Source organism: Lissotriton vulgaris, chromosome 8 (assembly GCF_964263255.1).
Source record: "Lissotriton vulgaris chromosome 8, aLisVul1.2, whole genome shotgun sequence".
Taxonomy (NCBI): Eukaryota; Metazoa; Chordata; class Amphibia; order Caudata; family Salamandridae; genus Lissotriton; species Lissotriton vulgaris.
The window spans coordinates 430,073,873-430,086,984 of NC_141696.1; the positions used below are offsets into that span (position 1 = coordinate 430,073,873).

At 43.8% G+C, this 13,112-nt stretch overlaps 1 protein-coding gene across 1 annotated transcript in view; it reads right to left on the bottom strand.

Moving 5' to 3' along the window:
* Positions 1-13,112, bottom strand: part of PPP2R3B (protein phosphatase 2 regulatory subunit B''beta) — a 392,957-nt gene that overhangs the window by 191,292 nt on the left and 188,553 nt on the right. The window contains exon 3 of the mRNA XM_086934207.1: positions 1,763-1,866. Within this exon, the coding sequence (XP_086790333.1) occupies positions 1,763-1,866 (104 nt within the window). The remainder of the gene's footprint in view (positions 1-1,762; positions 1,867-13,112) is intronic.

The following is a 13,112-nucleotide window of genomic DNA, read 5'->3' on the forward strand; positions in this document are numbered from 1 at the left end:
CCTCATGTGTTCCCAAAATATCCTCTACTGCCATCGGTTCGAATGAACAATTAAAATCTCCAGCTACTAGGGCTAAGGAATCAGGAGCACACAACCTTAACAAATCTGTTAATATCTCAACTGTAGGCGATTTGCCCCCTCCCTGCGTTCCTCTTATATAAACATTGAAAAAATCCCAACCACGCTCACCATTAATACTCACGCTGTTTTGCGCATGTGTCAGGCAGCCCGGCCTCACACATACACAAAATATATCTGATATGCTGCACTAGTGTCAAATAGAGTGCCGCATGTCAGATAATGGAGCTTCGGGGCTGGTCAATAACACGCCCGCCTCCCCTATCAGAAGGTGGAATAGAGAAAAAAAGGTCTAACTCTGTACCTTCAACCGTATTCCAGCTTCTGATTGGGTGAAAGCACGCGGGTGTGCCTCTAGATGCTGCACAGAACCGAAGAAGTGGGAAATCAGGGTTTGTCTCAGGTGAGTTTTTGTGAATGAAAGTCTAAGTGTGTGTTTGTCTGTGTGCTGGGGGACTGAATGTGAATGTATGTGTGAATGTCTTTGTGTGTATGGTTGCAAGTCTGCTTGAGTGTAGTGTGAAAGTCTGGCCCGTGGGAAGGCAAAGCCCAAGGTAGAGTTCTGGATAGTGTTTTTGGGCGCAACACTGCCATAATGCACCAGCCGCCACTGCCCAGGAAGATGCAAAATAAATGTACCTGGCTGGGACTGGAGCTAGTAAGGAGGCGAACTGCGATTAGATGGCAATAGCAAAGGGCACCTAATGCAGATTTATGGGGGGAGGATCAGGTGGAATGGGCGCAGGCAGAGGAAATAAGAATGTGTCAGTTTAGAACAGACAAGAAAGCTTTGAAGGACCTACCCCAATGGGCTGCGATGATAGGAACAATTACGGGACGGGAGGCAACACACGACACAAGACACGGCTGAGCAAGCAGATGGCAAAGAAAAGGTAGGTGAACGTGGAAAGAAGTCACTGCAGCAGGGGGATATCAGATGTAGTAGGTGAGGGAGGACAACTGGACGTTTTGTAACCTGCTGTGCTCCTGCTGAATAAATTGAAAAATTAAACAAACAATATATGATGTAAGCGGGATCCAATATACTGCAACAATAGACCCCTGTTTGTGAACTGTACAGTATGGTCGAAGTACTAAGTATGTCATAAGTACTTGATAAGGAACAGAATTTGGTGTACATTGTATGAACAGTATCTGTTAGAAAAACAATATATTCATAAAAAAATATTATTATTCCCGAGGGCAGTGTTTTTAAAAGATTATAAAACTGGAAATATGTTTCCATTTTATTCATGAGCATTTATTGTACAGACCCCATTTTTTATCTATAGATTTAATCCTAAAGTTACTCTTCAGAAAGCACAGCAATAAATTGCCTTCTTTTGGTTTCATAGCCTACTTAGACGTCATGGAAGTGGAAATCTGGCTAGTTTTGTAAATAGGTTACCATTGTTTTTATTTTTAATATTTGCATGATAATAAGAAATGCGCCGCTTGGCTGTCTATGTAGGTTTCATTTAGAGAGCCGAACCAGTATCTAATTCACAGATTCGCCCTCAAGCAATTCTACTTTAAATAGCTGACAATAATTAGGTAGGTCAGTCAGGCAGGAAATTAAAATTACATGCTTCAAAACAGCCGGTGTTGTCCACTACGCTTGCAATGCCTGCGAGCGGCGCTCATTTGTAAGTTCAGTGATGGAAACTCCTAAAATTGCACTTACTTTCGCCACATTGCCACAAACTTGTGAACAGAGATGTAGCCCGTCCTCTCACCCCCTGCGCCGTAAAACAAGGGACCTTTCCAGTACAACGGGCAATCACAAGCCTACAAAGGAAAGATAAACAGACATTAAAATGGGAGGTCACCCCAGACATGAATGCTGTGAAAGCTCGGGAAATTGTTAGTTCACAGGACTCCCATCAGAGGAGATTAATATACGATATTATCAAATGTTAAAATTGCATCGCAGAACAACAGTTTTAAGGAAGAAATTCGGACAGCATACAATATTTCACAAAGAAAAGGGCACTCCTAGAATACAACTGAATTAGGCCTGGGGTCAAAAAAATCATAGAATGAAGCCATAGGACATTCCCTGCCAGCAGCCAATCTTTACCTGTAAGGGCCCCCCTCCTAGCAGGCACCTAGTATTTGCAATGAAAGTAGGTCTGGCATATGAAGGTGCCTTTTTGGTCACGGATGGGTTTTGATACTATACTCAATACGTCCTCATAAGTGGACTCTGTCAATCATAATTGCACTTGCGCTTCCATTCAGAGATTCATTTGTGCATTTATTCTGACACAACCACTATAAAACACACCCATACTGAACAGCATAGCTGTGGCTCTCAACAATGCAATGCAGTTACAGACAAATAAAGTTCAACACGCCCACAATAATTGTACACATGGCTAACCATTCACAAACTGATCTATAACAATATCTCATGAGGCTTGATATCTCCCATGCTATAGCAATGTAGACCAAGATCAGATCAACATTCAGGAGAGGTGAAGAACAGAGGATAGCTCTATGTTCGAGCAGTGTGGCCATATGTAAGAATGGGACTGAAGTATAGTCTGTATAATGCTTGCGGTTATTGTAATAATTTCGTAAATTGACAAAAAAACTTAATAAACCAGAACAAAAAAAATACTGAACAACATATGAAAGTTGAATTATAAGGATACTAGTAGAAAACAAAATATGCTGCCGTCTAAACATGGCGGAGCATGTGCTTGTAATGAAGAAATTAAAACGTAGCAGCGGCTGTCCGTCACGAAAAGCTATTATTGTAAAAAGCCTATCATTGTTTTAAAGTTGAAGCATGGCCACCACATTTAGAACCAACATGTTGGCGATCTTGGAATGTTTTGGAAAACAGCAGACCAGATTGGTATTCTGGCTTAGAGAAAGTTGCCACCTGAGAATCTGTTCACTGCAGATGAAATGAGTGACAAGCAATGCCTCGAGAGGTGAAGTGTCCTCTCACGAAACATTAAAAGAAAAAGAAGCAAAGAAACGAAAGGGGAACAAGAAGGAAGAAAAAAGTAAAGGACTAACCAAGGAGCCCTGACACTGAAGAGCATTAATTTTCAGGCAGATGTACACAACATCTGAAAATGCCATCATTCACAAGGGAAGTCAGCCAGTGGCCAATGTAGACTGAACCATTACATTACCTCATGCAGTGTTTGACACTATGGGTCTGTGAGTGAGTGGCTGTGTGGGTGTGAGTGGCTGTGTGGGTGTGAGTGGCTGTGTGGGTGTGAGTGGCTGTGTGGCTGTGTGGGTCTAAGTGGCTGTGTGGGTCTAAGTGGCTGTGTGGGTCTGAGTGGCTGTGTGGGTCTGAGTGGCTGTGTGGGTCTGAGTGGCTGTGTGGGTCTGAGTGGCTGTGTGGGTCTGAGTGGCTGTGTGGGTCTGAGTGGCTGTGTGGGTCTGAGTGGCTGTGTGGGTATGAGTGGCTGTGTGGGTATGAGTGGCTGTGTGGGTCTGAGTGGTGCTATGGATCTGCTAGTGTGTTTGAGTGCATGTGTGGGTCTGTTAGTGGGTTTGAGTGTGTGGGTTTGAGTGAGTGTGTGGGTTTGTGAGTGAGTGTGTGGGTTTGTGGGTGTGTGTGGGTCTGTGAGTTGGGTGTGTGTGTGGGCATGTGAGTGGGTGTAGGTCTGTGAGTGGGTGTAGGTCTGTGAGTGGGTGTAGGTCTGTGAGTGGGTGTAGGTCTGTGAGTGGGTGTGTGAGGGCCTGTGTGGGTCTTAGTGGGTGTGCGAGTGCTTTGTGGGCCTGTGAGTATGTTTCTGTGTGGTGCTAGGAGTGTGTGAGTGGGTGTGTGAGTGCCTGTGTGTGTCTATGAGTGTGTGTGTGAGTGGCACTATGGATTTTGGAAATTTGCATTCTTAGGTTGTTTCTAAAGGGAGAACCATGAACTCTCACCAGGAGACAAAAAGAAATACACCATTTGTCACAGACACTACAGATTAGAGTGCGCTAAATTAGATCAACGATGCATTCACCTCTATTAGGGATTTGAGATTGCTTTCTAAAATGGAATACGAGAGGAAACACATTTGATTTGCCTTCGTCAAGTCCAAGAAGCTATGAACGCTTGTGCTTTACTGAAGTGGAGCTTCAACTGGTACACCTGCTGTTTATATTTGTGTTTCCCACTGAGGTTTAATTTCTGTAAAATGCACACAAGGGCCAGACTGGAACCTCATTTTTCTGTCCACATCCGAATATTCTGCTTTGTCGAGAGTATGGAGACCTAGGTATCAGGATCCGCCACGCGAACCATGTATTCTACCGGCTCAGACTCTATCCCTTTCCGGCTTTAATTTCGGTTTGATGACATCGCCATATTTGGTATTTGCCTACCACAAATTGTTCTCTTCTTCCAATACTGCTCAGACTACTCGAGACCTTATTTTCTCTATTGTGCCTTGGATCCGGAAGTTGCTTGTACATCCCTCTAAGGACTATAGGTTCCCAGCTGGACGTTGGAACCACGTGATACCTTGTGTTCAATTCTTTTGAGCTGGAATTCTAGCACCACTCAGACTTCCCAGGCGTCTGGTGCATACTCACTCCAACACATGAGTGCCCCGAAGAAAGTGAGACCCTTGTATCCGGGTCTTCCACCGAAACGTGCGTCGGCGCATTTCTTTACTAGACTGGTATGTGAGGTGCTGACCAGTCTTGTCTTGGTTGGGTTGGGTTTATGTGCTTGAATTAGTGTATGCATGAATGCAGTCCTGAACAGAATTTATGGTTAGTGAGGTTTCTGTGTATAATATTCATGCTTCACTCGTCTGTGTGATAAAAGTCTAGGTAGCGGTTTGTATATATTTGTAGTTTTGTATCCATTTTCGGACTACTTATGAACTATTTTATGCAATTTTGATATGACTATGTATTATTTTTATGAATTATGAATTTACAGCTAAATAAAATTAACAACTATTTATCGTCTAGTTATACTCAAGAACCCTCTATGTACACTGTTTTTGTTCTGTGGGGTTGAAGTGACCCATTCCCCTCTCTCCTTTTCTTATCTAGACGCTATGCTCTAATCAAGAAACAAGTTCAGGCAGTGGGATTTGGTTCATTTGTTTGTTTATGGAACCTCATTTTTTGCCAGATGAGTCCCTAGTTTTGCAGAAATTATCTACCCAGCTGGAGTACTTTCATCTAGTCAATTAGTAAGTGCTACCTCGTTGGGTAAATGTTTCATGCATATTCTGCACTAAAGATGCGTAAAGGACCACAAGGTAATGTCTCCAGTGACCTAGTGTGCATGTAATTTCGATAATATGATTTCTCCTCAAACATCTTAATCCATAAATTTATGATAACGTGAATCATATTTTTTGGGGAAAAATTACATCAACTAAAGCTTTGCTGTGCTAGGATCACCATCTTCCTAACTTTCAGGAACAAACAACTTGTAGCAACAAAAAAACAAACACGTTTTTAAAGTTTTTGTTGTGCTTTTCTAAGAGGCTGTCAATTATTTTAACTTTTGTGATTTAAACCTTGTTGCAGGTTATGGTGGAAACAGGCATGAAACCATTGGGTGATCGCTGAACACTATACATTCCTGAAAAATATTCTGAATTCAAGAAGGCACCATTTGTGTTGCTCCCTCAAGGTTTTCCAGAAGAAAACCAATTGTTGGAACAAAAAAATTAAAATAAGCGAGAAAATAGCCCTTGGTAACTTTTTCATCTGTAATTGTTTGTTACTATGACTAAATTACAAAAGCAATATACTGTTATGTCTGCTAGACCTTTCTAGTCATGGAGACACATAGGGTTTGTAGTTCTCCAAAAACATGCGATACCCAGAGCCAGCAACTGAGCTGCAGCCTATAAGGTTTTTTTCATTGTGAATTTGGCCATACACCAATTAATATGTTAGATATGATGAATTAAACATGAAGGAAACGTATTTCTGAAATATATGCGCAAGATACTAAGTTTAGGAACACTGGTTATTTATACATCTCCGAATTTGGGGTAACAAATGCTATCATGTGATTAAAAATGTCTTCTTTCTTGCACACCGGCTTACACTTGAAAGCTAGAACTGCAGAGAAATCCAATTGGAAATAACAAAATGTTCTACTATTCTGTATTCAGATGTGCCTCCCTATAAAAATGGTACCAAGCCTCTATGGCTGGGCCTAGTGGTTGCGACACGTAGCACCCCAAAATGCGACCACTAGACACTGAATTTCTCCAGTCGAAACTGAGCCTCTTTTTTTTTTAACTGATGTGGCTAGCTGCAGAATTTGAGCCCTGTCTTAAACAAACCCACTGAACCCAGACATCTCTGAAAACTAGATATGCAGGGGAGGCCAGGGATAGTGAGACTTGTGTGCATGTAAAACTTTTTTTTTTCATCCCCGATAAGCCCTGCAAACCTCAAATTTTGACAAACATATGCATTTTTCCCACATTTCTGCGAGAGACAGTTCCAGCATCTGGGAGATCCACAGATGTTCTACCCCCAGCAATTCCACACGTGTCCAGACAAAAATAGTACCTGCAACAGGAAAGGCCTCAAAACGGACAGATCAGATTTTTCCACTTAAAACCAAATCTTTTTTGGCTTAAAAAAAAATATATATAATAATAATTAAAGGGGAGATGTGAATTCTGGCCTGGGCTTGGCCGCTAAAGACTGAAATCTAGCAAACCCAAACATTTCTTTAAAAAAAAAACAAAAAAAAAAAAAACTAGACACCCAGGGGAGTACAGGGGCTCTGACTTGCATTGATCATAGCCTCTTCATGCTCACAGGGAAACCAGGATGCCATTTAACTGGTGCAACCGCCAACTGACAATCTCGTCAATGATGCAATTGCATTTGTTGCAGGACTCTCGGACCCATTCCCGCCCAGGGGGTAAGAGTGGAGGAGGAAGCAATGGGCCCAAGAGCAGCACACACAAGAGCTGCAGCACAGATTCTAGACACCTTGATGTGACACCCTTGTCAACAGCAGCCGGCCGTGAGTGCTTCTGATGAGGAGGCCACATCAATCGCTTTCACACCCTCCGCCTCCTAAGTAAGACCTTCAAATGGATCACTCTGGAACACAGAAAGACCGTCACTCACGCCCTGGTCACCAGCAGGCTCGACTACGGCAATGCACTCTATGCCGAAATAAACAAAAACCTCACCCGCACCAGAAAGACCAGATCGGGAGGCCGCTCCTTCTCCTTCTCCTTCAGCGTGGCCAGAGCCTGGAATAACCTTCCGCTCCACCTCAGACAGATAACATTGCTCCCCATCTTCGCAAGAAACCTCAAATCCTGGCTCTTCGACAGACCCTCTCCTTGATGGACTGAAACCTGTGAACTCCCCCCTCTCCAACCCCACAGCGCCTTGAGACCCTTACGGGTGAGTAGTCACGCTTAACAAACACCTGATTTGATTTGATTTGAATCTGCTGCAACATTTGGTTGCAGAAGGAAGAAGCCAGTTTACGGTGCCCACTGAGAAATTTTTCTCTCCTGTGTCTTGGGGTAAAGAAAGAGCAATGCTGGGAATCCACAATCTTGCAGGTGCTTCTGAGAACCCGAGAAATGCCTCTACATTATGGAGCAGACATCATTTTATGTAGACAGAGTCAAAAGGAAGTTTATCCCCCTACAGACATTGGTGGAAGCCCATTTCGCCTCCGTCTCTCGATGAGCATGGAAGATTCAACTTTATCTGTTAACTTACCCTTATGCAACTACTATCAGGCACCACGAGAGAGTGCAACCCACAGTTAAACCCCACAAAGCTACTGTCTGGTCAGCAGAAACAGGCATTCTGATAGTGGATGCCAGTTACAAATTTACATAAAGAACTGGATAAATCAAAGTTACTTGAGCGCATCGATATAGACTCTCTTAATCCATTCACAAATTACAGTACCAATTGTCTAAACTGGAGAGCTTCTGTTGGAGAAAATGTTTACGAGACAATCTGGTGTCTAAAGGGATATTCATAAGTGAGGAATCTGTGAGAAGATGCATATCTCAGAAACAAAGTTAGCACCATATATCACATCCATTCTACGGCTTATGCACAGGAACAACTGCATACCTAGCACGCATTCTGTTCATTCAAGGTTTTCAGTGTCAACTTCTTGTAATGAACTAACATATACATAGTAGTGGAGGCTATATAGATAATCAACTGATTAGAAAGCTTTCTAAAAACATCAAGAGTATTACTTATTTCTAGTGTTAAATAATCAACTCATTTTGTAGTAGCCTAAGCCACTCGCAACAGGAGATGTTGGTGAATATTCTAATTTTAAACAAGCTAGGAACTAGCAGAAGTGGTGGGGGATGAGATGAAGGAGTAAAGTTGCATAGCAGAGTTACATAATGGATGTGTATTAGATCGGTCAGCCTTAGGGTGGTTTTCCCCCAATCCTTTTGCCTGCCTCCTTTCTTTATGCTGACTTTTTTTTGTTGGCCTTTGGTCACTTTACCACTGCTTGTTCTCTCACCCTTTGACTTAAGAGAAATTGTCTTACAACCAATTTGGATATTTAATTTACTTGCAAGTCCCTAGTAAATTGGTGCTACGTTACTACAAGTAATGTACAGTATGTACTGTATAGTCGGAATATGCAATCTGCCTACACAGATGAAGTATTGATGAGAGGATAATGGGAAATTGAAAGGCTATTTCTGCTTTGATAATTTGAAATATTTTACAAATATAGAATTGCAATAAGTTGGTTACAAAAGAACATAGTCACAAAATTAGAGTAGGAAGGTACATGGAGGAATATGGTTATTCCAGTATTAAGGAAATAAAAATCTGGGATCTGAATAGTAAGTCAGGCGTGGTTGCACATAACCACCACCAGGTTGCGAGATGCATGTGAAGCTAGCACAAAGCAAATGAAAGCCAGAAAGAGTCCCCTTATCTAATGATACACAAGACACCAATCAAAACAAAATAAATCTTCAATATCTACCATTCATTGTCTAACCCAGGTACTGCAAAAATAACAAATGTATCGGAATGACACAGCAACGGCGAAGATCATGTAATCTCCTTGTGCTGCTCCTACTTTACCACATGCCTGGCAAGAATCGGGTTTATTTCATTATTACACCCCTTTCTCTGCTCAATTCGATATTAAATATGGCAAGGCCTGGCAGTTTGTAGCGTAGAGAGGCATGCAGGCTCCTGCTGCCATTGTTAAGGTAGAATAGGAGCATGCCTATCTTATATCAACCTGCGTGCGGGCAGAGAAGGCGTAGCAGCAATGGTACGGATATTATTACTTTGTAGGATGTTCAGGGACCCCACCTCCCATCAATACTCCACACAGAGAGGCGTGAAAATTCCAGGTGCTTCCTACCATTCGTAAGCTCACTTAGTCGAGCACCGCTAGATTCTTGTACAGACGTGCAAGACTATACCTCCCGTCCACACCTCACACTGAGAGGCGTGAAAACTTCAAGAGCACACCCTCTGCGATCTGACTGGGCTAGTCTCCAATGGAAGGAATACAGTCACTGCCCTTCCACGATCCAGAAAAACTGTCAGGGAGCTGAGCTGTGACTACACACCAGTTTGCCTTTCCTCATAAGACTCAGATGACTTCCAGTATATCAAGTATAAACAAGCCCTTCCACGATCAATGAAAACCACCAGGTAGCTGAGTAGTGAAGTCATGCCAGTGGGCCTTTACTCACAAAGTTCCGATGGCTGCACAAGCAGAGCAATCAGCAAGAAAACTTTAGTCGAGAGAGAATATGGTCAAGGGTGAAGGCACAGGCTGTCCCCCACACAGCATTTGCTCCTCATTGCCAAATATGTAGAGAAGTCTTTGAGCCAGATAGTGTAACAAAAACTTTATTTGTAGAATACAATGTGCCTCCTATCTCTTGACAAGCTCCTCACCCATTTTAGCCTTCCCATTAAGACCCAGCCTTCTCTCTCTTCAAGAACTTTTTAACCACCTCACACAACTTTCTAAATGATCCTCATAGGCTATGAACGTTCTATAAAGAAAAAGGAGGAAAACAGAAAAAGGGAAATGGCACAATGCCATTTACAACACTTCTCCTACTTCAAAGTGGGCACCAGGTATAAATATTGGACCCTCAGACTAACTCTTCAGAACACCTCTGGACCTGTGGAAGACTCAGAACAACAACTGTACTGCTCTGCAAGAAGGACTGCTACCTTTCCGCCCGAGTGAGAAGGACTGGACCTTCATCTTGAACCCAGGACCATCGGAGGGACTCCAAGCAGTAGCTGGTTGGCCGTCTGCTCGGAGCCTCAGGGACAGAAAAGGCTCCAGCCACCTTGAATCTAGCACCTTGACTCTGTCTGCTGTAAATCTTGCCCCGCCAACTGGTGCCACCCCAGTCCTGGACCCTTGGAAGTGGGACTGAAGATGCTCTGACAGTCTACTTGTGGTTCAAGCAGAACCGATTCAGAGCGACGCATCACCTGGAAGCCCTACAATAGAACAGCTGATGTGCAACGTATGTACAACGCAGGACCCTGCAGCTCATCGGAACCGCCTCTGCGCAATTCCTGCTTGAACTAGGCCTTCACATCGCAGCCCTGCAACTCCTTAGAACCAACTCTGTATGACACATCCTCGGCGCAGGACCTCGCATCCCAGCTCAGCTGAACCGCTGCTGCATGAAGCATCCTCAAAGTGGGATCTCGCAATGCTCTACAACCCGGATTTAAGGTACTTTGCTCAGCAGGGGCCAAACTTGGTACCTACATCCGGTCCAGACTCCATTGCAGTCGCCTGAACTTGTGACTTTGTCCCGGGTCAGCGCAACCAGATAACCACAATTGGCACTGTGGTGCGTTTAGGCACTATTCTCACTAAATCTTTAAAATTGTTTATCTCCGGTTCTACTGGTTGAATTTTTGTTGTTTTGGTCTTAAATAATTTGTTAATTGTCACTCTATGCTTCTAAATTGGCGTAGGGTTTTTCTTGTATTCTGTTTCATTTTATTACTGATTGAAGTCCTGCATAAATACTTTACACATTTCGTCCGAGTTAAGCCTGACAGCTTTGTGACAAGCTACCCCAGGTTAATTTGGGGTTTTCTTGTGACTTCACCCAGAAATGAACTGTGGTTGATGCTCGAGTAGGGTTTCAACCTCCTTAACCAAACACCCAATTTCCTACACTTGTAACATCAGATTTTGCGTTGTAACCCCAGGTTGCGAGATGCATGTGAAGCTAGCCCAAAGCAATTGAAAGCCAGAAAGGGTCCCCTTACCTAATGAAACACAAGACCCCAATCTAAACAAAATAAATCTTCAATATCTACCATTCATTGTCTAACCCAGGTACTACAAAAATAACTAACGTATCGGAATGACACAGCATCCACCTTCAAGATCTTCAAGCTCGAAATTTGGGAATCCATCATCAAATCCCCAGAGTTGCTTCATCTTCCTCCTATCCCACCTCCCTTTTACAGCACCTCCTTCAAATCCTTGGAAACTGCTGCTTGCTGTAGACTTCTTAACTTAAGTGACAGACTCAATTATTATCAATGCCTACCCTCCATGGAATCATTCCAGGACTGAGGTTCCGTGACAATTGTAAGTGGTGTTTTCGACTCGCACGAATATGGTCGAGTCTGGTATCTATGAACCGCAAATGACGAGTTTAGTAAGTGTGCGCAGTTTCGCTGTGCTAACTTAAACCGTTCGTTTGTTATGTGGGCTTTTCATCTATACCCACGGGTTCCATCTTCGATACGGCATCCATTTTGTCTCTTGCCCTCAAGTAGCCAGCGATCGGACGCTGTCCGCTTCGCGACCCTGGGACTCCCAAGATATTTGCGGAAGACACATGATCTTTGTAAGTGTCTTTATGACGAGGGGGTTGCTGCTGTAAGGCAGATGGCGCCGCTCGAGGCTCATCTTGCCGCACGGGCTTATTGTCTCAGCCGTGCATCTCATTAGGCACGTCCCTTTGATGCCTGTATCTCGTGTTTCTCGATACCTCCCCTTTTACACCCTTTCCGATCTCCCCACTGTCTCCGTCTTCCTCTGCACCTGTCTTCGTTCCTATTTCGATCTACTTTACTGCTGATTGGAATTTGCTAATGGTGGGAAGATGGGTTTTTACAGTTGGGAACCGCCAAATGTTTCCGCACTTATGTTCCGGACCTTGTGTGTTTCAAAGTGACCAAAGCGACCCCTCTGGGAGCTAAATGTGGGAACCGGGTTGTAAACTTTTGTGTTCAATGTTATCCTATGGGTAAAAACTGTATAAAAGGAGCGATCCACAGAACCAATTTGAAGCAGTCTCCCCGAACTACACTCGATGTACTTCCTGTGACTTCTGTGTTCCCTGCAGTAAATAAACCTTGACTCTTTGACGCCGAAGGAAGTGTCCCGTGTCTCTGTGACTTGTACGCCGGAGCAGGTTACCCACGAAGGTTTCAGGTGTTGTGCCCTGGCACCGCTGGGTCCAAAAGAACCCAGTCCTTCAGTTGGCGCCCAACGTTGGGCTGCATCAGTGGTACCGGTCCAAGCCCGACGATCGTGAGGAACTTCGTGTGAAATCTCCGAGGGAAGGTGCACCCCGCTTCATCGATCCTGTTGTCGAAATAAGTGGCCCGAAGACTTTTCCCGCGAAGATTCCCGCCTCCTGACGGCTGCGACGGACTGCTGCCCTGACTGTAGACCTGTTTTGGCGCCTGGCGTAGACCTTGGTATAGCGAGACGATTGACGGGCCTTCCTGAGGACGCCATTGATCTTTGAGTTAAGTATTTGTGGGTCGCTCCCAGAGTTCTTTGTTGTAAACACTTTAGCGAGTGTTTTTGTTGTAAACACTTTAACGAGTGTTTTTGTTGTAAACGCTGTGTGAGTGTTTTTGTCGGTGACACTTTGCTAGCGTACTTTGTTGTTGTATTGTTTGACGACTGCAGCCGCCAAAAACCGAGGGTTTTGTTCTTTGCTGGGACTTGGTAAATCCCGTAACCCTTGAAGTTTGTGAAACTCGGCTAGTGTGCAAGATGCCTGGTCGCAGTACTTTGTTCAGTTGTTTTAGACCTTGTGGTG